General features: G+C 38.0%; 1 protein-coding gene across 3 annotated transcripts; it reads left to right on the top strand.

Annotated features, from left to right (window-relative positions):
- The first annotated feature begins 984 nt into the window (after positions 1–984).
- Positions 985–19,220, top strand: LOC131226656 (uncharacterized). 3 transcript variants are annotated; one of them, XM_058222266.1, is made up of 10 exons: positions 985–1,966; positions 3,576–3,709; positions 4,252–4,311; positions 4,508–4,597; positions 13,212–13,377; positions 15,076–15,265; positions 15,755–16,602; positions 17,829–18,371; positions 18,451–18,516; positions 18,949–19,220. In XM_058222266.1, the coding sequence occupies exons 1-10, from the start codon at positions 1,424–1,426 to the stop codon at positions 19,054–19,056; spliced, it is 2,748 nt and encodes a 915-aa protein (XP_058078249.1). In that variant the 5' UTR covers positions 985–1,423; the 3' UTR covers positions 19,057–19,220. The 3 variants fall into 3 exon arrangements, with proteins under 3 accessions (XP_058078249.1, XP_058078248.1, XP_058078250.1); XM_058222265.1 differs by having other exon boundaries at positions 4,249–4,311; XM_058222267.1 differs by having other exon boundaries at positions 1,830–1,966; positions 3,613–3,709; positions 4,249–4,311.
- Positions 19,221–22,883: the final 3,663 nt, after the last annotated feature.

Here is a 22,883-nt window from a genome sequence, read left to right as displayed (position 1 = left end):
AATAATCATGATATTTGAGACTATTGATTTTAACAAAATTATTCTAAAATGAGTACTGATCACCTACAGGCAAGGGCACCACAACTTGTGGTACTGTCCTGTTTTCCCCACCGAGATTGTGTATGACATCCATACCATGAAAACAGTAGGCCCCACCATGAAGATCGCCAAACAAAAAAATTGAGTATGTTACACTCATCAGATTCGCCACACCATTGGGATCAATCTACAACCGACAATCTGCCTCCACATACAGGTTGGCCAATCTAGCAAGTGGGTCATCCTGATTCTCAAAATTGGAGATCTTCATGGTGGGACCTACAACTTTCATGGTATGGATGTCCTGCAGAAGTTGTGTTGGGAGGAAAGGTGGTGCTGCATCCTTTTTTAAATTTGAGGATGACCACCTACAAACCAGTTGTAGGTTAGCTTCACCTACCACCCATTTTTATAAGCATCTTCCCTTGAAAGTATATGATATTTTCAATGGAAAATCACAAATAGATTCAGAAGGCACAAGAAAAAAAGGATTGTTCCATACTTCCCATTGAAGGTAAGGGATTTTAACAATAAAACTTCTTGTAAATCCCAAACTTACTAAATGATTCCTTCATGAATCAAAATACATTTTGGGGCCCATGTGGTATGTGTATTACATTCAACCCGTCGAACATACGCATCCAACCATAATAATCGAACAAACCAAAAATCTTTCTGATCGAAACACCAGATGGGCTGCACGTACATTTTGATGTTTTTAAGTGGTGTGTATTATTTTTTATGGTGTGGCTCATCTTACATTTAGATTGACCAAATTTCATGTCCTTCTGAACATCATGATAAATTACATCTATTGGAAGGGTTGGATATCATAAAAATATCATGTGGACCCCACAATTCTTCACTTTACCACTTTCTAAAGAAATATGGTGATTTCACCAAAAGCATTATTTAGTAAAATCTTAAATTGTAAGGAATTTTTTAGTGAAAATCCCAATTTCTAATAACTTGTCGCTGTTACGTAAGAAAGGCACTGAATAAAGAACCCATGACATGGAAAGCAGAAAAAACAAGAAAACCATCAATTGAGAATTTATTACTCAGCATATATGAGACTTACCAGGGCCTTGTATGTGAAGTTTGTATTACAAAGCTGCAGCTGTTGTGGTACTTCCCATCTGATTTTTTTGCAGACTTCCCAACTACATGGGAGTCCTCTCCCATGCTTCCTAATAATTGAAATCAGTCTTCTGCTTTCTCTTCTTCATAGCCTTCCTTTTCAAGCATGGCCCATCAAAGCTCTGCCAAAATTCAGTTAAAAAATCTTGTTTGAAATCCAATTTCCATGGAATGATTGCAGAGAGATGCTTTTCCGTCTTTCCATTTTTTCTGGTATTGTTTTGCAATAATCACATAAGTGATCATGGTTAGCTTCACTTCTAAAATCATCATCTGGGTCCTGTATGGGATGACCCAGATGCTGGACCCCACTGTTTCTGGTTCTTCATGGTGCCAGCAGCACCGATGGCCAGACGCGAAATTTGAAAAGAAAACGGATCGATTTTGGGAGTTTGATGAGCGATCCGGCAGTTGGGTGGAACTGAATTTGCCTTTTGATCTGATGTCTTGCGTTAACGATAACTGCAAGCGAGTCAGTTCAATTGAGCAGACGAGGAAGGATGATGACAAAGGAGGCAGTTTCGAATACAAAAACGACAGTGAAGCGGGTGCAGGTGAGAGTCCTGACATGGCTCTGCCTCTAAGGAAACGAATTTCATTGACGAAGATGTCAGACGCATCTGTTTGGGTAACGGGCCAAAGTGGATCCATCTATGAGAGGTTTTGGAATGGAGTGCAGTGGGTAATTGCACCCCATGATTTACAGATTTCCACAGGCTTTGCAGTCTCTGTTTTCATCATAAATCAGACCATCTTAGCACTGTCCGAAGGCGGGGTATTGTATCAGGTAATCTCAAGCCATTAGTTCTTGAGATATTACTTTCACGAAGAACAGTAAAAATATCCATGACAGTAAAATTTGAAATTTTGTTATGAATGTAGCAGTTAATTTGTGTTCTATTTCTGTTTTTGGAACCGTGTATTATTTGTTATAGTAAGCTATGTGCAGGTAGGATTGTGACGGTAAGTTGTCTTCTTGATTTGAGAGGTCAGATTCCTGATCACAATTTCTGCTGAATTACCCACAGCATTTATTATATACAGAGGAGCAATCCAGTGTTGCTTTATCCAATAATCAGTAGTAAGTAGTCATCTCTGATCATGATCAAAGATGATACCATATGGGGCCCTTCATGGCTAGTGTTGGTTATATCCTTTAATTACAATTAATGAATATTGTGAATGTCTAGGATCATGATCTGATGGGTATATGAGGTGGGGCCCATCTTTCAAATTTTATCACATTCCAATAGTGAATACCAATTCAGCGTTGTACCCGACATAGGGCTGAAAACAGTTTTTTTGCTTGTAGTATCCTTGGATGGAATAAGAACCTTTCTTCATCTCCTACAAGTACAAACCATTATGTTTCAATTGTTAAATGAAAATCAAATTATTGTGTCTTAATTTCAATAGTGATTTAATGGTATGCTTGCAGATATGTTGGATATTAGGAATATACAACTAACAATCAGGATTTGAAAAGCCGTAACATGATTCATATGACTGAAGTAATTAAAAAAAGAAGACAAAAAGATTTTTTTTTTTTTATTTTTTTTTTTTTAAAAGACAAGAAGAAAGATAAAAAAAAAAAGAAGAAGAAGAAGAAGAAGAAAGAACGTCCCATGCAGAAAAACATAAACAGCAAACCTGAAAGAATTATTTCTCATCCACCTGGAGCATATTAAAAGAGTTTTAATATTTTACCTGAAAAATCTGTTCAAACCTTCAGCTTCAAATGCTTCTGATGGTTACGGAGTCAATAACAAATACCTGTCCGCTAGCTTCGAAAACATGATTTCTCATCCTAAAAAGCATTACTAAAATCAGCAGATATGACATCTCACATGAGATTTATTTGGAGGAACTATATGATACTTGATTCAAGAATAAGTATAGTATCCTCAGGGTCCTCAGTTTGCACATATAAAGGTCATGGTTTTGTGATCTAGAGCTTTGTTTAATAATCCATGTGGATGGACCATGATCCAAAAATCTCTCAGATTCGAAGATCCAACCCATCATCGGCTTATATATGTTGAATGACGACAATTGCATCTCCTTGTTAGCCATCCATTTACAAGCCACCAATCAGAGGTTAGGACTGTGCTATTTCAGGGAATCCTGTTGCATCGTCAATGATCTGGACGATAGAACTATGGCCTGACTTATACAAAGCGAGGACCCAATGATACTATACAAATCTTTGGTTTGAGAATCATATAATTACTCATTCAGTTCAACTTCAAGCAATTAGCAGGATTAAATGAGAAGGAATGCAGTAGTAGAGTTTGTTTCTAGCTGAGATGAAACCTTTGTGATCTCATTAATGTGGGCATGATCTCAAGTCTTGAATTTTGAATTTTCTCTTCCCCCCCTCCCCCCCACTTCTTCAGCTGCAACTGAGTGAAAACGCTCAACCCGTTTGGACAGAATTCAGGCCTACATTTGAATCCAGCATCTATAGTGAAGAAACAGAACCAAGCTCGGCTATGCAAATCAAGTCTGGTGTTGTTTCACATGATGGACAGTGAGTAATCAATCTAGTGTATGTGATGATATTTTTGTGTCGAGAAATGCTGACTTCATGTGAGGAGAGATTCAAGAGGTAATATCTAGCACACATGCACAGGATCTGAGCTGCCCATCAGTTGGGAGCTGCTGTTAACATCCCCTGCGCCAAAAATCATGACCTACTTCAAATGGACCATACATGTAGGTTGAACATATAGAGGCGGTCATCCTTTTTCTAACTGAATTTTCTCATACACATGCGACCCACCTGATGAGTGAACCAGCCTAAATTTTTTAGCAATGAATGCACATGTTGTTCCACCCAATGTGTTCCCTCATCTCCTGCATGTGTGCCATGTTAGCATGTGTACTCCAAATTGCCTCTTGAATATCTCCCCGGTTCTTACCCGAATCATCTTATCTCTCCTCTTTCGAGAATGCCAAGCCTCTATAGTTATTGTCTGCAACTAAAATCAGCAACACAAATTAGTGGTAGTAAATAGCCTACTGAATACTCACTAACGAGGACCCTTGATTTTGCCTCTTTCCTATAAGGAGACTGTACTTCACCACAATGAACAGATCGTTGTTAGAGCTCAGTGACATTCAGCCCCTGAGGTAAGACAACTGGCTTTACGGAGAAGCTCTCAATGCTATTTGCAGCTATTTTAGAAACATAACTCATCATGATGAACCTTTGCAATGAATCAAAGTTTTAATATTTAATGCAATTAGGGGATACAGTTGCAATTTGAGCTTATATAATATTGCTACTGATTATTAAAGTTTACATTTCAAAATGAAATTGGAATAGGTGGATAAATCATGGCCAACCACCAGGTGGAGATGTTGCAGCCATTGCAGATGCTGAAACTATCAGATCAGATGTGGTATTTACGGTGAGGTATGCTGCTATCATTCTCAGAGAACATTAAGCTCTGAATGTTTATGGAAGCATATGGATGTCATCAAAAATTATATTTGGTCAAATATCCCTGCAGAAGCATCTCTTCTGCTAGGCATTTGGGCAAAAAAAAGAAAAAGAAAAAAAGAACCAATACAAAAACCAAAGAAAAGGAAAAGGTGAGTTCATGCATTTTGCTTAGTATGTTACACCCATAATTTTGGGTGAGATGAAAATAGGTAGTATCCATTTTCTATCTGACCAACAATTTGAAATAACAAGAAATACGAACAAGCTAGGCCGTTGGATCATGGCATTTCAAACCTTGTGGTTTGAACTTATAGCCCACAAATGCAAATGGTGCAACCTGGACAAAAAAATTGTTCGTTCATGTTGTGGAAGAAGGACAAAGAAGACACGACCAAAGACATGTAAATAAGAATAATTAGGATGCACTTGAAAAAGACAAGAATATGGAGTTTTGTTATCGAAAATAGAAGAGGGAAGACTATTTTGATTGGGTAGACAGCTGCGAATGCAGCTTCTCCTTAAAAATAATAAATATGAGAGTCATGCATGAGGGTCGTGACAACTTTCAAAATGTGACAATTTTCTCTCTAAAATCCCATTCTATTAGGGGGATATTGAAAATTTTTCTGCGATTGTATACGCTGAGCGCTGAAGTACTCTTGAAATTTACTTGATATGTATTCACCCCATAATCGTATCAGAGTATTTCAACAATGAGTATCAAATTGTGTTTTTATCATGGATAGAAAAAAAATAAATTAAAAAAAATCCTTGAAATGAGTAAACATTTCATATTTCTACTGCATGAAATATACTCATGTATATCGAGTATAATCATCTATAAACAGAACAAAGTATCCATATCCCCTCCATTTTCACTATTCTTTACTCCAAAGCTCTAAATCTCTCACTCTTTCTCTTACACCTCTCTTTACTCTAATCTCTCTACAACTATTTCAAGTATGTTTATTTTCTATATTTTGCAAGTTGTGCTCTCCTTTTTTTGTAAATTAAGTTGTAAGTTGTTTCAAGTTATCCATTTATCAATAAAATTCCTATATTCAAAGTTTTTAATAATTAATTCTCTCTTAATATAGCTTGTTGATTGTTTTGTTAAAACCCATGTAAATATAATATAACTGACGCAGGACAACCCTAATTATGATGCATGCTCATGGACATTATTAAACAACGGAAATAAAAGGAATAAATGATCTAAAATTCTAACAGTAATCATCATAACTGAGAAAATCATAAAGGAAACATGCAATGGAGCGGGCCATCACTACAACCATGGATTATGGAATTCAATTACTACTTAGGTTGGATCCGGCGAGGGATGAGACCTCCCGATCTTGCATGGTCACACCCAATCGATCAATGAAGATCAGTAGTCCGAAGAACCAAGAAGTTTCTCGGATTAGGGATTTGAGAATTTGGGGGTTTAGGGTTTAGATCGGTTCTCAAGATTTTGATCGAAGAAGGATTAGCCAAAACTGGAAAATAGAAGGAAAAAAATTATTACCTTGAAGAAGTTGGAGGGGCACAAGAAGAAATTAGAAGAAGAAGATCAAGGGAAGAGAAGAAGCACCATTAGAAAGAAGAGAGGAAGGAGGTAACCAAAGGGTTTGCTTTTCATTAATCAATAGTTAAAATTCGAGTTTAGGGCTTTAGCCCACTTAAATAAGCAAATAAAGACATAAAATTACTAAAATACCCCTAGAATAAGCAAATAAAGACATAAAATTACTAAAAGACCCCCAACTAAGTCAAAAACGCGTAAATAACATAAGTAAGGGAAAGTTTGGGCGCTCGGTCTTCTTTCTCCAATCTTCCTTCACATGTGTCTTCCCTGAGTGGGGTCTTCTATATGTCCAATCACATGTGAAAGGTCTTCAGCTCCTCAATAGTCGCCTATCCACAAGGACGGCACTTGTGGTTGGCGCTTTCTTCGTTGGTACACCTTGAATGCGCTTGTGTCCGCATCAATAACTATATAAGTAATTAAATATATATAACTTAATAAAACACTCAAACCACAATGAAATTAATAAAATAACCCAATCCAATCATGTGTACTAATTAGGCAAGTTTCCCCTAATTTTTTGGATTTTTTTTTTTCAAAAAAATGTGATTATGCGATTTGACAACATTGGTGGCACGTAGATGAGTAAGTCTCTGATGCCTCATATGCCATAGTTTATTCGAAGAAGAAAGTCATATCAAAGAGGCAAGGGAAAAGAGAAGGAATTATTTCTTTCAAAGTTCAAAGCAAATAGAAATGATAGAAGGTCCCTTCCCTTTCACCATCTCAATGTGTTGGTCATGCATAACGCAACCATCACGAGTGAATAGTATAATTTGGAAACGTAAGACATTTGGTAGGTGCAAATCGGAAACTAACAAAGATAGAGAATCAAAACTAGCAATAGCCAATTTCTCACCACCATTGGCTGTGAGAATTTGTTTATTTCCTCAGTACTGGTTGGCAGATGATTTCCCTGCATGCATTCCCATCAAAAGATGAGACACCCAAGTCAATGAACTAAAGAGAACCAACAGAAGGATACAAGTGTGAATTATTACCAATTGAACCAATGACAGAAAACACAGAGTGAAGAACCATAGAAACAGAGTTTTGAACCATCTACCAGATATTGTCTAGGATGGTTGTGCATTTTTCTTTTTCTTTTTTTATGGGATAACTGTTCTTAGTGAACCTGAAGCTTCAATGCTTCTGAACAAATACAGAGTTTTTCTTAAAGGGAGCAAGTGTGACACGTTTCTTGACAAAGAGATTCTTCCTTGCCATGTATGTATGCACAACAGCCTTGGCTTCCACATGGAAACCAATTCTTGAAGCGCATCTCTGGCTACCGTTGTAAATTGGGCCGTGGAGACAAGGGTGAAGCCCATGGGCGGCTTTCGCTTGAAGTTCACCTGAGAATCCTCATAGAATGAAAGCCACCGCGCCATTTTTGGAGCTCATTTCCTGCCACATCTTCTGCTAGGCCTGAGATGAAGAGGGTACGGATCTCCTTTTTTGGAGCAGATGAAAGATGGTCTGTGAATGGGGCCCATTGCTGATGGCAGGGACAGATGCCAGGTTCAAGCATGAAATTGTATAAAATCCAAATGTTGAAGGAAGGAAAGCAGCGAGCTTGTCTAATGCAGAAAGATGATACGTAACTGTGAGGCAATGATCTCCAACGAGATTTAGCTGAAACAGATCAGGCCCAAGTCTAAGGTCGGCGAGAGGAGATGATATCCCAAGCTTTTAGTTGTGCTTGGGCACATACGAAGGGGGGTGCTCTTGTGAAGTACCGAAGTACTAAAAACATGTAAATGTGCTTGGGCAGGTATGCCCTTTCTTCAGAGCAACAGATATCTAATAAACAGCTAGCTGGAGACTGTGTTGGAACCTGGATCAGCAGAGAGATGACAACAGTTTTGAGTTGATGGGGGTGATGAGTCATGCCTGGTGATGGTTTTCGAATGGCAGTAGCTTGAACATATTTCAGAAAATTGTAGGAGATAAAGCAGATCAAGGAGATGAAGTTGGTGAGCTCTGTGGACAAAGGAGGAGGTTTGCCAGAGATGATTGGAGGTTTGGTCAGAACAGATCTGCCAGAAAGATCTGGTTGGAAACAAATCCTGAGATATTGGAGATCTAGTCAGAAAAAAAAAAAAAGATTTCTGCTAGATGATGTGTCTGATCTGGTGGCTTTCGATGGTCAGAATTGGGTTTGCAGCAGATTCCACCGGGTTCAGATGCGGTTCCGGTGGGTGAATGGCAAGGATGCAAATCCGTGAAGAGAGATGGTATTTGATGATGATGATCAGATGAGAGGTCAGATCCAACGCAGATAATGATTTGTTCTTCTGGATATGGTCTGCTCGAGAAGATGACCATGGTCACTGAAACTTGAGGATGAAGATTTAAGGGCTGGCATGACCAAACTGCACCAGTTATCTTGCTGGAGAACATCGTTGGATGATGTTGTTTCCAATCAAGAGTTACCGGGCGTTGACAGTAATGGTGGTGAGTTTACTCATAACGGTACTAGAGATGTGAAGGTGGAGATGGATTTCAGATCACTGATTAGAGATGATTTCAGGTTGTTGATGACATTTCATGCTGGAGATGATGTAGATGAATTTGTAAACAGTGGTGTGTCGATGGTGCAACAAGATTCAAATGGATTTGGGGTTTAAGAGTAATCAAATGAACATGATGTTATGTTATATGAACATCAGAGATGAAGACTGTGTGCCGAAGATGATCAAAGATCCAAGCATTGCCAAAATAGATGTTGCAACAAGAAAGAGGATGATGTATTCCCAATCAAATGGTGTCAACCGAAAGAAGCCGAGATTTGATGCAAGAATCAGTTGGACGATCTTAGTAGATGATGACCCATTCTGATAACATGTCAAAGTAACAATGGACCACAAAAAAATAGAGGAATATTGTCTGTCTTTTACGGAGCCCATTAAGAGTTTATATACAGGAGGAAATGCATGGATGCACACATGTAGAAGTTGACAACATTCATCATTGTCATCATCTAAGCCTTATCCTAATAAATTGGGTCAGCTAGATAAATCTTATTCTGCCATTCCGCCCTATCACAAGGGTCAGACCTTCAGTTAGATCATATGTCATCAAGTCTTTTCCATCTCCATCTACGTCCATTTGCGCCTTCCCCTTGCCTTTTTAGAGGCTTCAACTTATACATGTGTTGCAGAGTTGCAATTTAATACAGGGGACGGTTGGGCTCAAATCATCACAATTAAGAGTTGGCACTAGATCTTGCAATTCGACGTGTAGAGAGCTAGAACTAAACAGATTTTAGAAGAATATGACTCCAATATCGACTAATCTAACCCGTGATCCAAGTTAGGCATCTCCCCTTGCCCATATTCAGTCTCCTCACCAAGAAATGAGAACAAAAGGAGAAAGAGAGAATTCAGCAAGTTTCAATGTATTTAATAAAAATGTATACAATGAATTATACAAATAAGAAAATGGAAGCAAAAAGATGAAGAAACAAAGGTTCTCTAATGTCTTCTTGGCCTTGATCTTCTTCTCTAATCAGCATCTTGACTTCGATTGCCAATGTTTGGCTTATCAAGAGGAAAAAACTCAAGCCAGAATCATCCTTTTGAGCATGCCTCCCTTACACTCGAACCCCGGCACTTCTTCTCCTCCATTGCTTCTTTCTCTCTATCTCTAACCCTCTCCTCTCTTATTGCTAGGTTCTTAGCACATGAAAGTTTGAAGATTCAAAAGCCTTTTCCTTGTAGAGATCTCCCTTATTTATAGATTCTTGGAATGACAAATCAGCAAAATAAGAGAAGTGGCATTTAAAAGGGTATTGCTCAAAATTAGGAGGTTTGTTCTCATCCATTCGATGAAGGATAAGATGGTCATTGCCTCTTCTGGATAAGATTGGGTAGTTAGAAAGGAATTTATCTAAAAGTTGTTGAGTTGAGCAATTTTGGAATCTCCTTAGTTTGGGCACTTTCTAGAGAGATTCTTTGACTTATTTTTAGGATTTACGAGGGTAAGAAAGGGTTTTATTCTCTAATCAAACCTGGGAAATAGAATAAGCTTGGAATCTTCTAGAAATCCCAGGACAAAAAGTACAATCCTTTCGATAGCCATTCATTATGATGGACCACAGATCTTTCAACCTTGGGCCCATTTCTCATGATCCATATACCATCAGAAAGCTCTTTCGATGCTTGCTACAAATGTAAGGAAGATCAAGAATAATTGCAATCAATGATTAAGGCATAGTCAAGATTTTTGTGATCACAGCCTATCTTGCTTTGGCCCATCAAGACACGCTTTCTTGTGGGACCCGATATTTGAGATCCCTGGGTCTATCCAATAAAAGCTTCCCTAAGGCTTATAGAACTTTCCAAGAACTACATGATGAATTCCAAGATCACCTTGATGGACAAAAAATGAGACATGGATCACCCTTGATCATTGTCGGTTCTGCTTGTTTCATATGGGGCATGTAAAAACTTGCCCAACTGAATCTTTTATTCTTCAGGATTTATTGGAGTTATCTCATTATTCCTAAGACAGCTCATCTGTGGGGTGTCTTCAAAACCAACTCACTCCTAATCAACACGGTTCTTGGTCTCCATTTCTCATGACCAAACCATCTACATCCACTTTCCCTCATCTTATTATCTATTGGTACTACTTTCAAGTTCCCTCAAATGCATTCCTTTCTAATTCTACCCTTCCTTGTCTTGCCACTCATCCATCTCAACATCCTCATTTCAGCTATACTCGTCCCATGAACATGTTGTTCTTTAACTGCACAACCTTCTATTCCAAAAAGCACGACTGGTTTTATAATCATTATATAAAATTTCCCTTCAGTTTGAGTGGTACACATCAATCACAGAGAACTCCGGAGGCACATCACCATTTCTTCCACCCAACTTGACTTCTATGGGCAACGTCCTTTTCAATGTCTCCACTCTCATGAATTATTGACCAAAGGTATCAAAAGTGGTCATTTTGAGAAAGAAACTTCTTACTCGACAATCTTAACTAATTACTCACTTTCACTCCTATTACTAAAATTGCACTCCATAATACTCTTTTTTAACATCAATCACAGAGAACTCCGGAGGCACATCACCATTTCTTCCACCCAACTTGACTTCTATGGGCAACGTCCTTTTCAATGTCTCCACTCTCATGAATTATTGACCAAAGGTATCAAAAGTGGTCATTTTGAGAAAGAAACTTCTTACTCGACAATCTTAACTAATTACTCACTTTCACTCCTATTACTAAAATTGCACTCCATAATACTCTTTTTTAGTCCGACTAATAATAAATCATTAAGATTCTAAAGCAACATTCCATAAATCTAGCTTTGTGTTTACACATCTTTCATGTTAGGTTAATGATATCTTTTATTTTTAGTATGTACGATGTTGTCAACTTGTACCTAACATAACATATATCAACTAAGAATGATATTGGGGCCCATGAGGCATATCTTTATCTCTACAATGACCAATTTCTATTGAGCAGACTTGATGTCTTATCTTTGAAGAAATGCAGCCTCAAAATTTTAAAGAGCTAAAAATCTTTTCATATGACTACTGAAAGTTTATGCAATCATATTTACATGAATGCCTGTCGTATTTTTAAGTCTCGATGATCAGACAAAGGCATCACTCACTAGAGTTGCTTCTCTAAAACAGTATTGAAGATTGACATGGTAACTAACATCAAATTCTGAATGTTAAAATACCAGCATCTCCATTTCATAGGATTCTACTTGGAAACGACAAGCATTTGTAGACCTAGCATCAAGCTAGCACTGCGTGACCCATGAGATTTGCAGATCTCTTATTTTGAGAAACTCTCCTGACCAGCTTGAAGCTAAAACTCAACGATGATTAGACTCCTATGATAGTCCACATCATTTTAAAAATGGTGGGGACTATTCAACCGTACCCATAGCATAGTTGTGCAGCAATCCAGGCAGTACAAATTGCTGAAAGCAATTGTGGGTGGAGCATAATAGAAAATTACACTAAGAAGAAGTTAGTGGTGGATAACTTACATTTTACTACTAGGTTCCCCTTTTATAGCCGTCAATTGGATGGTTAGGATTTCTTGGTAAATGTAATACAGAGAAATCAATGCTCAAGTGGATCACACCATTGAACCCACTGTTTTCTTTGGTGTGGTCCACTTGACCTTTGGATCTGCCCCACTTTTTGTCTCATGCCATAAAATGATATGAAAAAAAATGAATGGACAGTGTGGATAAAACACATACATCATGGTGGGGCCTACAGATTTTTGCCACACACAAACAGAGTTTTCTTGAGAAGCGGTACCTGTCAACATCATTCTTCAATGAAAATATCAAAGTAAATAATTATGAATTATTTGCATTAAATTCCCCATAATTCCTACAACCCAAAAAGGCCCTTAGAGAATCTTGATTTGTTTTTTGAAAGGTACAACATGACTTGTCCACTAATCTCAACCCTTACAATATGATATGATGGAACTTGTAAGTTCTGTTGCAGACTTGCAGTACAAGCTTAACACTGTAAAAAATAAAATTAAAAAAAAAAAACTAATCATTCAGCAGTTTGAACCAATGATTTATGCCTTTTAAGCACTTATCTCTTTGTCAAACAGGTCCAAAGAGGACGGGGCATAGTTTAATGTACTTTATTCATGGATCTTCATTTAATTGCATTTGTAGTGCTGCAATTTAGCAACCTACAGCATTGGATGTTGACTATTATGGATTTATTTGGTGAAAAACCAACACAAATAATGAACATTTGAGCCTCTTAAAAAATTAGAGCTATTAACAAGTTGGCTGGTTGGTTTGGACCTGGACTTTGAGCCGATCAGGCTGGGCCTGTAGGACTGACCCTATTCGAAACTTCTATTTCATTTGGCCTTGGCACGTTGACAGCTCTATAATAAGGCTAAGGATATTACTGTATGCAATGCATATGCTTCTCCCTTAAATTGGAAGTTACAAAATATGTGCTAAAATCGAATCTTACAGTGCAGTTCAAGTGGAGATCTTTATGAATTCGACAAAAGCTCAAGGCCCTCCTGGAAGAAGCATATCTGGAGTGAACCATCAAGAGAAGAAAATTCTTTGATACCATCCAAAGGATGCACTTTACAGGGTTTGATTGGAACTCATTCACAATCGCTCTTCCTTTTAACCAAGGTATTACTGACTTGTTTGAATCATTCAATTGAAATCAATTCATAATGACAAAGTTGAACAATATTTATCACTACTATGCATAATGCATGTGATTTAGAACAAAGAGTAATACAAGAATACTAGCCTTCCTAAAAATGGGACACACTTGCTAACAAACCCAATCATTTTTTCATGAATGCTAACTACAAAAGTCTCTGCATAGAATCACAGTAACACTATATTAGCTAGCACCTTTTTCTCCTTTTTTTTTGGATCTACGAAAACTATAAATCAAGGTTACCAAAAACATATGTTGATTTGGAACATGGTACGGTACATGGAAAGATACTTATGATGGTCAGCAATAAGCTTAGGGTTACAATTACTTGGGTTTCTCCAATACAAACTATTAAGCAAATGATGTTTTATTAAAGGCAACGAAAACTTAATTCCAAAGAACGAAAGGATTTTACGAAAATCATCTTGTCACTCAGCCTTTGGCAAATTTCAAAGCCACCTCATTAGAAACCCTTGGGAATAGGAGCACACCACCTTAGATTTGTCAAAAAGGACTTGGGATTCTCATTGCAAGAAGCTAGGTGCCAAGGGCCCAGCTTGGACTCCATCATCATCTACGCCTTATCAGTTATCACAACAAACTGGGGTCGACAACATGAATCCTGTCCAGCCACCACTCTATCAAGAGCAAACTTCAGTTAGACCAACTTGGACTCCATCATCCACTTAATAATCACTCGGGAATTTCCATGATGGGATTCCCAAAATATTATGTTAGAAAGAAGCAGAAGCTTTCTCTAAGCCCAAAAATTCTTCACAGCCAGGTGATCCCTCTCACCACAAGGGCTCAAGAATGCCGTAACTACATCCCTCCTCTCATTCCTCAAGGCACCACTGATCGAAGAGGGGCATTGCCTATCTTGAGAGCATCCATCATACTTTAACTTACAATATACATGCCAAGGCAGAATCCATCCGACACTCTACCTTTCCACCTCCCCATTCACCCCTATGAAAGCTTTGAAACCAGCAGCCTCCACTCTACAGTGGTATCCAAATGCGACAATCCCCTGAACTATGATCTTGTGCCAGCCCACTCAAATAACATGGACATGATTCTCCACAAGATGAAATTACCAAAGTAACTTTATTCTAGAAGATCTATTTCCTTTCTTTTCCATGGACACCACATGATGGCAAATGGGACCCTCTTCCAGAGAATGTTCATCTTTGGGTTAAACAATCATGAAGACCACCCACTGATTAGTTCCTGGAGATATATACAATTTTTTTTAAAAAAAAATTATAAATGAAGTATGAAATACTAACATAAAATGGTAGACATAAAACTGAGTCATGCATTAATTTAAAAACAACAAAAGGTTGTATTATTAGCATACTATTGCATAAATTGGTGTATGAGTTGCTAGATTCTACATCTAAAATCCAACTCAGTCATGAAAGTAGCGATCCATATTTCAAATGACCCACAAACTGGATGACACAGAATGAATCGGAAAAATGGGGGGTCAGTGGTCTATGTAACATTGGTATAAATAGTTTATCTCAATGAACTGAAACAGCTAGCAATGCACCATTTCTGGGATCTAAAGTGACCTAATTTAACAATTAAAAGTATCCATTTATAATAAGCACTCCTGTCACAGTATATTACAGATTAAAACACTTCATAGTTTCCAGGGTGGGTATCTGATGGAGAGGCGGCTGCACCAAAGGAAGTGGAAATGGATATTTCATGGAGCTCCAAAAGTTCATCAGTTGACTGCCATTACCCCAGTTGAACAGACTGAATTAAATGAAAAGATTTTTTCATTATTCTTCAATACAGCTAGTGGATTTATATTTGAATATCGGCTTCATAAACAATCAGGTAAGCTCCATCTTAGACACTGAATAGAAGCATTTATTTATTTTAGACTAAATTGCCTTCAAGGGTATTTTGAATGGATAGTGAGATGTTATTCTTATTAGGAATTATGCAATACTCAGCCCGAATGTTTGTACAGTGCTGCTCAGGCTTTCAGTTTGTACTTTTGGGGCCCATGGGATCCAAACCATTGTATGATAGCACCCACTGTGGAGGACCATTCACCAAACATGTCCCAAATATAAAATCCTAACCATTCAAAAGGCGACCCAAAAAAAAATGACCGTTAAGAAGAAAATACAACTGTCCATATTCAACCGAGAAAAGGCGAAATATTCATTGGCTACCAAGGGGGAGGCTCTCATATCAATGGTTTGGATCACTGAACCATGGACCCCACTCACAAAAACTGAAAGCCTGAACTGCTTTCCTTCGGCAAAATAGAAGCAAAGTTGAGCTAGATCTTGACTGCAACGTTTAATGGAAAGACAGGAGCGGCACGAGGGAAACAAAGTCCAGAGACATGGGTGAATCACATGCACCCACTACATGCAAAAGTTGCAAGAGGCTTTCCTGGGCTGCAGCTTCAGGTTGGCAGGATATTATTCATGCTGGACGATGGTAGGCTTGCAGAGCTGCATTTATCAGGCATCGGCGGTGAAGCTTCAGGCCCAGCACATCAAATTAACACACGTAGGAAAGCGTCATCTAAGTACGAATGGTCAATCTTAGATGCCCCAGAAACAGAAGGATGGAATGCAGAGTATTGCACTGAGGAACGTGGCCCACTGAATTGCATCGGGGGCATCAAAGAAACACTTGGAGATGATGAACAGAATGACTTGGGCATGACAACTCCAACAAGAAGGCGAAAGGGGCAAACACACCAAACTTACGTATCTCCAAGTGCACATCGAAGTAATGTAGCTGAGCCTTCGGATCAAAATGGTTTGGTAGAGAATAGCATCAATGCCAACTTCCGTATGAGAGCAGTGCAAGCAGAGAGATCATTTTTCATCATAACGGATGGTGGCTTGGCCTTTGAATATCTTTACGTTGAAAACATGTGGTTATGGTTGAGGCACGAGCACTCAACAAGGATGAAGGGTGTAGTTGGACATTACAATGGTAGTTTATTTTTGATTGACACGAACGATCACTTGCTTATCAGAGAAAGGAACAGCAACGAGCTGTCTTGGATTAACTGCACAGCTATGAGAAAGGGAAGAAAGGTAGTCGAAGGACCTCCTTGGGATGGAATTCCTGGAAAAGCTTGGAGAGTCACAGCAGAAGATGCATTGTTCTTCGTGAACAAAAATGGAAGGTTGCTTCAATTTATGGTAAGATATGGAATGTCATACACACTTAGGCCTGTTTGGTTTTCCAATTTCCTATGAAATGCAAAGTAAATGAGCCATCATTATCATTTCCAGGTGTTTGTTTAAACAGGAATTATGGCTCGTAAATCGAGAGTCAAATACACTTGTAAAAGAGGTAGTTAAAGTAAATTGTAAATCATTACATTTTCACACTATAAAACTACCATTTTTACAGTGACTTCTGGGTTAAACAAACAATGTAGCAAAATCATCATTATAGTCAAATGTAAGTTCACCATACAGTTACAAGAGTAAATAATCATTACCCATTTACAGCCATTTACCATTTTAATTGGGAAACCAAACAAGCCCTTGATGAATAGCTCGAGGGAGAATTATGATTGGCTATGAAACTAACACCTGAACAATATACCTGTATTGGCCATGAACACAGATCAGATGTGACTGCCCAGAAAAACATGTTTGCTTTGGCGTCAGTTGAAACCTTATAATGTCGTATGGTATTATAATATAATTAAAAAAATGGTGCCCATTAAGGACACAAAAACTCAGTATCATCAAATCTGAAGTCATATACATGGCAAACATCCATGTGCCTTGGAACGATCATCGTCATCATCATCTAAGCCTTACCCAACTAATTGGGTCAGCTACATGAATCCTGTTCTGCCCTTGCACTCTAACATGGCACACATCCATGTGCCTTGGAAAGACATGCTTATCAATCAGGCAATCGTAAGCTTTCAACCAATGGCCTGTAAATGGACAGTAAAACAAAATAAATAACTGTCCACATCCAACAGGCAAAAGTCCCCAAATTGAACAGCTAGGATTGTCCAATCGACACAATTTTAGCACCATAGCATGTACACACTGGGACCAGTTGAATGAGTTGTCAAGATCTTGTACACATTCACCGTGCATATGGTTTTAGATTCAAGTACACCAAGTATGTCCCCTCAAGGGCACTGAATATTTTTATATTATAAATATATTAATCCTTGAAAATTAAAGATAAAATGAAACATATATCTGTAACCTGTCGAAGAATGCCAAAACTATAGAAAGAAAAATAAATTACTATTCCAATGACAATTGTACTGATGCCAATTTATATATCCAATGTAGAAGTAATAAAAAAAAAAAAAAAAAATGAAATATCCCTGATTATAACATGATACCTTTCTCCATGGTGCTTGATGACTGGTCATTGTTTTTTTTTATAGGTCGCACTGCGAAAATTTAAGTGGAAAGATTGCCAGAGTCCTCCTAATACTAAGGTAGCAACTGTAGTAGATCAGGAAGTATTCAGGAAGAATATAGTGTTTGTCATTGGAAGGAATGGCCGACTATATCAGTATAACAGAGTGACTGAGTTATGGCATGAACACTATCAATCTCCTCATTTGGTTCTAGCAAGATTGCCAGGAACCGTTATGAGGCAATCCTTATTATCACTAACAGGCTCTCTTTTCATGCTTTCGGAAGATGGTGGCCTCATTGAATATCATTGGAGTGCATTGGATGGTTGGAATTGGGTTGAACATGGAACACCATATAAGAATGTAAACCTTGTTGGTGCACCGGGGCCATGCTTTGAAGGTAGTCAATTGTTCTTGATTGGCTCGGATGGTAGCGTTTACCTCAGATATTTGGATGAGAGGTTGTGGCAATGGAAAAGCTATGGTTTCCCATATGAGGAAAATATTACTGGCGATGTTGACAATTCACAAAGCTCAAATGATCTCAATGGAACCTGCGATGAAAAGGTTTGTAACAATCCAAACTACATGATAGAATACAATACCGAAATTTAATGCTGAATTTGTTTATGAATTTTTTATGCAGGTGGCATCTGTACGACCAATTCCATTCTCCGAGGATTCAGTTATCTTCGAGTTGAGAGATGGTAGAGTAAGAAACCACATCCTTAGCCATAACATCTCTAATTTTGTCGCCAACTTTTGAAAAGGGAAGAGATGATTTTCCATTTTGATACACTTTGATGGAAAATGGTACCGAAATGGCAAAACAGAATTCTTGATAGTTTTTTTCATTCTTGAAAGGTAACAGAATTCTTGAAAGTCTCGACAAATTTCAAAAAAAAAAACAGTTTCAATAGAAATATCTGCCTCCGAAAAGCACAATAATATATGCATATTTTGGCATTTTCTTGTTTACATCTATTTGAAATTTTATGCAGCTAAAACATTACAAATTTCACATTGTTTTTAGAAAGTGTGTAGAAATTTAAAAATAAGAAATCTTCATGGAAGTTTCTAAAATTCTACAGAAATTGCAGAAATAAAAGGATTGAAAATGCTGACTTGGATTTTCTCATGACAGCTGGCTGAATTGCGAAGGGCAGATGATACGCAATGGATGTGGTCGCGAATAATTGCAACTCCGACGAGCAGGTGCATAGCAAATTACTGGGAAGCTTTGGCATCGTAATCTGAAATTATCTCACATACATAAGACAACAAATCACAAAAAGATCAAATGAATGTACACAAGCAATTAAAAGGTTGTACAGTCAATATGAGCAATGTAGAAAATAACCAGATCTTTCGATGTAAATTGAGAAAGCAAAATAAACAAATGTTATACCATCTTTACTTTAAAGGAAAGAATATAAAGTAAAACAACCAAACCTGCATTGTAAACTTAAGGCAGAACAGGGAAGAAGAAGGAAGACATAAAAACATAAAAGACAGACAGGAAGTTACCAACAACCTTCCTACAAGATTCTTTCTTTTCTTATTTCTTTCAACACATCCTCTCACTTCGCGATACATTGGCAATATCAATACATTAGTGATACCTAGTGATACATTGCCAATACCTAAAATTTCTGATACTACCGGTGTTATCAGTATCGGTACCAATGTTATCGATATCGCTAAACTGGAGATGCGGATAGTATCAGGGATACTCCAAACAATGCATGTATTTTAGAAACCCAATTTATCCATTCCATTAAAGCAACCCAAGCATGTTATTCACTCCAAATTCAGTACTGAAATTGTTCATGTGGATTTTAGTCCTAAAATGGGTGAGAAGGACAAAGTGAGGTAACTAAAGATGTCCAATAACCATTTAAAAAAAAAAAGGATATTTGCCTGGGCCGAGTGCCTACTAAGCTGCAAGGTGATGTGTTCAAGATAAAAGTAGCAGTACATGGAAAAGGCTCCATGATAGTAAGATGGTTATTGTGGAAACCGCCATGAGAATTTTGTATTAAGGCAGGCAGTTGTGAAATTGTTGAAGTTGGGATATTTCTGCAAGTATGAAGGACACCCCATTCAGGGATACCTTTAGACTTATTCCATTGGAGAAAAGCATTCAGAGGATGTATGGTGCAAAGTCAGACTCACTCCAATGGATTATTGCCATATGATAATTAAAAACCATGGATACGGCATTGAGAATCCATCCATGATGAGAAGGAGAATATCTATTCTTAATACCTTTTTCCTGACGATTTTCAACACCATCCCCCTCCTCTGAAGATTGTCTATTGTTAATACATTTTTCCTTCCAAGTAACCAAGCCAAAACAACCACCTTGGGGAGAGCCTTATAGCACACAAAATCTATGTGGCTGATTTACCTCGCCGATGAGACCCCCAAAATAAAAAGGTAGAATGATCTAATGGAAAATTTTCCCGATTATGCTTTAGACCTCTCTCTCTCTCTCTCTCTCTCTCTCTCTCTCTCTCTCTCTCTCTCTCTCTCTCTCTCTCTCTCTCTCTCTCTCTCTCTCTCTCTCAACAAAATGAGCATCTCTTCCTCTTCTTCTTTTAATAAATTCCTCCTACAAAGCGGGGTCCAACATACCACGCTCCTTACTATAGAGAAACAACCTGCAACTAAGATATTCGAATCCATCGAGATTCTAACCAGATGAGGGAAATTTTCTTGAAGAGGTCGTTCTCCCAACCAAATATCTTCCCAAAATCAAATACTCTAACCATCCCCAAAAGAAAAACCTATCCCCTTTCTTGAAGAGGTTGTTCTCCCAACCAAACATCTTCCCAAAATCGAATACTCTAACCATCCCCCAAAGAAAATCCTATCCCCTTCTTAATCTTGTCCCTCATTCTCAATACTGCTTTCCAAATCCCCAATGATTTATATAGAGACGATGCTCTAATCCATCTCTCCCCTTCCTCTAATATGATTTTCTTGACTATGACCTCCTACCAAAAAAATTCTTTCCACCTCAAAATGCCGGAGCCATTTCCCCAAAAGCACGGAGTTCATTAGTTCAAAGTTTCTAATCCTTGCACCTCCCTCTTTAATAGACTTGCACACTTCTTCCCATTTCATTAGATGAAATTTACGCTTCTCTTTGGCTGCTTGCCATAGGAAGTCTCTTATGATTTTATCAAGAAGACTCAAAACCGCTTTTGGACGCCTAAATAATGACATAAAGTAGCTGGAAGATTCAAAGTTTCTAATCCTTGCACCTCCCTCTTTAATAGACTTGCACACTTCTTCCCATTTCATTAGATGAAATTTTCCTTTCAAATCTGTCAGTTACTGGGTTCCGTAGTGACTTGCTGATTTTTTCAATACATAATGGAAGATCGATATAAGTGGAAGGAAATAATGACATAAAGTAGCTGGAAGATTCAACATTGCCTTTATCAATGTCGGCCTACCCTCAAGAGATAAATGTCTTCTTTTCCAACTCAATAATTTCCTTTCAAATCTCCCCACTATCTTCTCCCACAAATGTTTAGTTGGCTTCCCAATACATAATGGGAGACCCAGATAGGACCAAGGAAAAGAGCCCGATTGGCACCCAAATATATTTGCAAACTATTCGATTTCCTACACCAATAAATGAATCCCTAGAACCTCACATTTATTTACATTCACCTTTAGGCTGGACACTGCTTCAAAACATGCAACAATCTTTCTCAGATCATCCACCTTTATAACCTCCACATGACAAAACAATACCGTGTCGTCGGCATTTTGGAGAATATGCACTTGGAACACTAAGTTGTCCACCTTAAATCCTTCTAATAATTCTTCTTCAACCCCTCTGTAGACCAATTTTCGTAAGGCCTCTATCACCACCACAAATAAATATGGAGATAACGGATCCCCTTGCCTCAACCCCTTAAAGCTAAAAAGATATCTTTCGAAGATCCATTTACTAATACTGAAAACCTTGCCAACTTGACATGTGCTTGCATCCATCCTCTCCACTTCTACCCACAACTCAAACGACCTAACATATAATCAAGGAAATCCCAATCCACATGATCATATGCCTTCTCAATATCTAACTTACAAACAATTCACTTTTTTTTTTTCATTAACAAGAGTTGATAACTTCATGGCAATGAGAGCACTATGCACTATCTGATGCCCATCCACAAAAGTCGCTTGTGTTTTTAGATAACCCCAAACAAGACTCCTCTAAATCTTAAAGCCAAAAAATATGGGCTACTGAGCAAGATAATAGGCCTGAAATCTCGCAAACCATCCGCACTTTTTTTTGTTGGAATCAAAGCTATGAAAGCAGCTCCCAACTCCATTGTTATTTTCCCACTATCATGGAAATCCTTGATAAAAGCATTCAAGTCATCTTTGAGCATTTTCCAAAATTCTTAAAAGAAGGCCATGGGGAAGCTATCAGGCCCGGAGCTTTATCCTTTCCTAAATCTTCAATTGCCTGTTTAATTTCCTCAATGTAGATAGGTCTTTGCAAATCATCCACCTTCTCTTGAGGGATCATAGAAAACAAAAGATTATCTAATTTAGGCCAAACCCAATCTTCGCCTGTAAGAAGATTCTTGTAGAAGTCCACAATGGCATTGCATACCTTTGATTTTTCCTCTACCCTCACACACTCCACCTCTATATTTTTGAGTCAATGTATTTTTTTTTTTTTTTAAGTCAATGTAAAACTTGGCCAAGTTAGCTAATACTCTGGTGAGTTTTGTACATGAAAGATCCATAGCATGTATCAGCCCGTTTTTTGGCCGACCCGAGTCAACTCGGGCAAGCCCCTAGTTGAATCGCCAAGTTCTCAAACAGTAGTTCATACCTTCTTTATGAGCCACCAAAGGAGAATATTCCTCTCTATTCCCCACTCCACACCCAACTCTCCTATTTATACGTACACACAAACAATCTAGATTAGGAATCATATCTTAGGGTGTATTTGGTGCAAAATATCATGAAATTCAATGGTTAATGCAACCAAATGCACACTTATTCAAATCTGAAACTAGTTATCTACCCTTGTCAAATCCAAATTAC

The sequence above is a fragment of the Magnolia sinica genome, chromosome 15 (genome assembly GCF_029962835.1).
Source record: "Magnolia sinica isolate HGM2019 chromosome 15, MsV1, whole genome shotgun sequence".
In the NCBI taxonomy this organism is placed as follows: Eukaryota; Viridiplantae; Streptophyta; class Magnoliopsida; order Magnoliales; family Magnoliaceae; genus Magnolia; species Magnolia sinica.
This window is presented reverse-complemented; position numbering and strand designations above follow the sequence as displayed.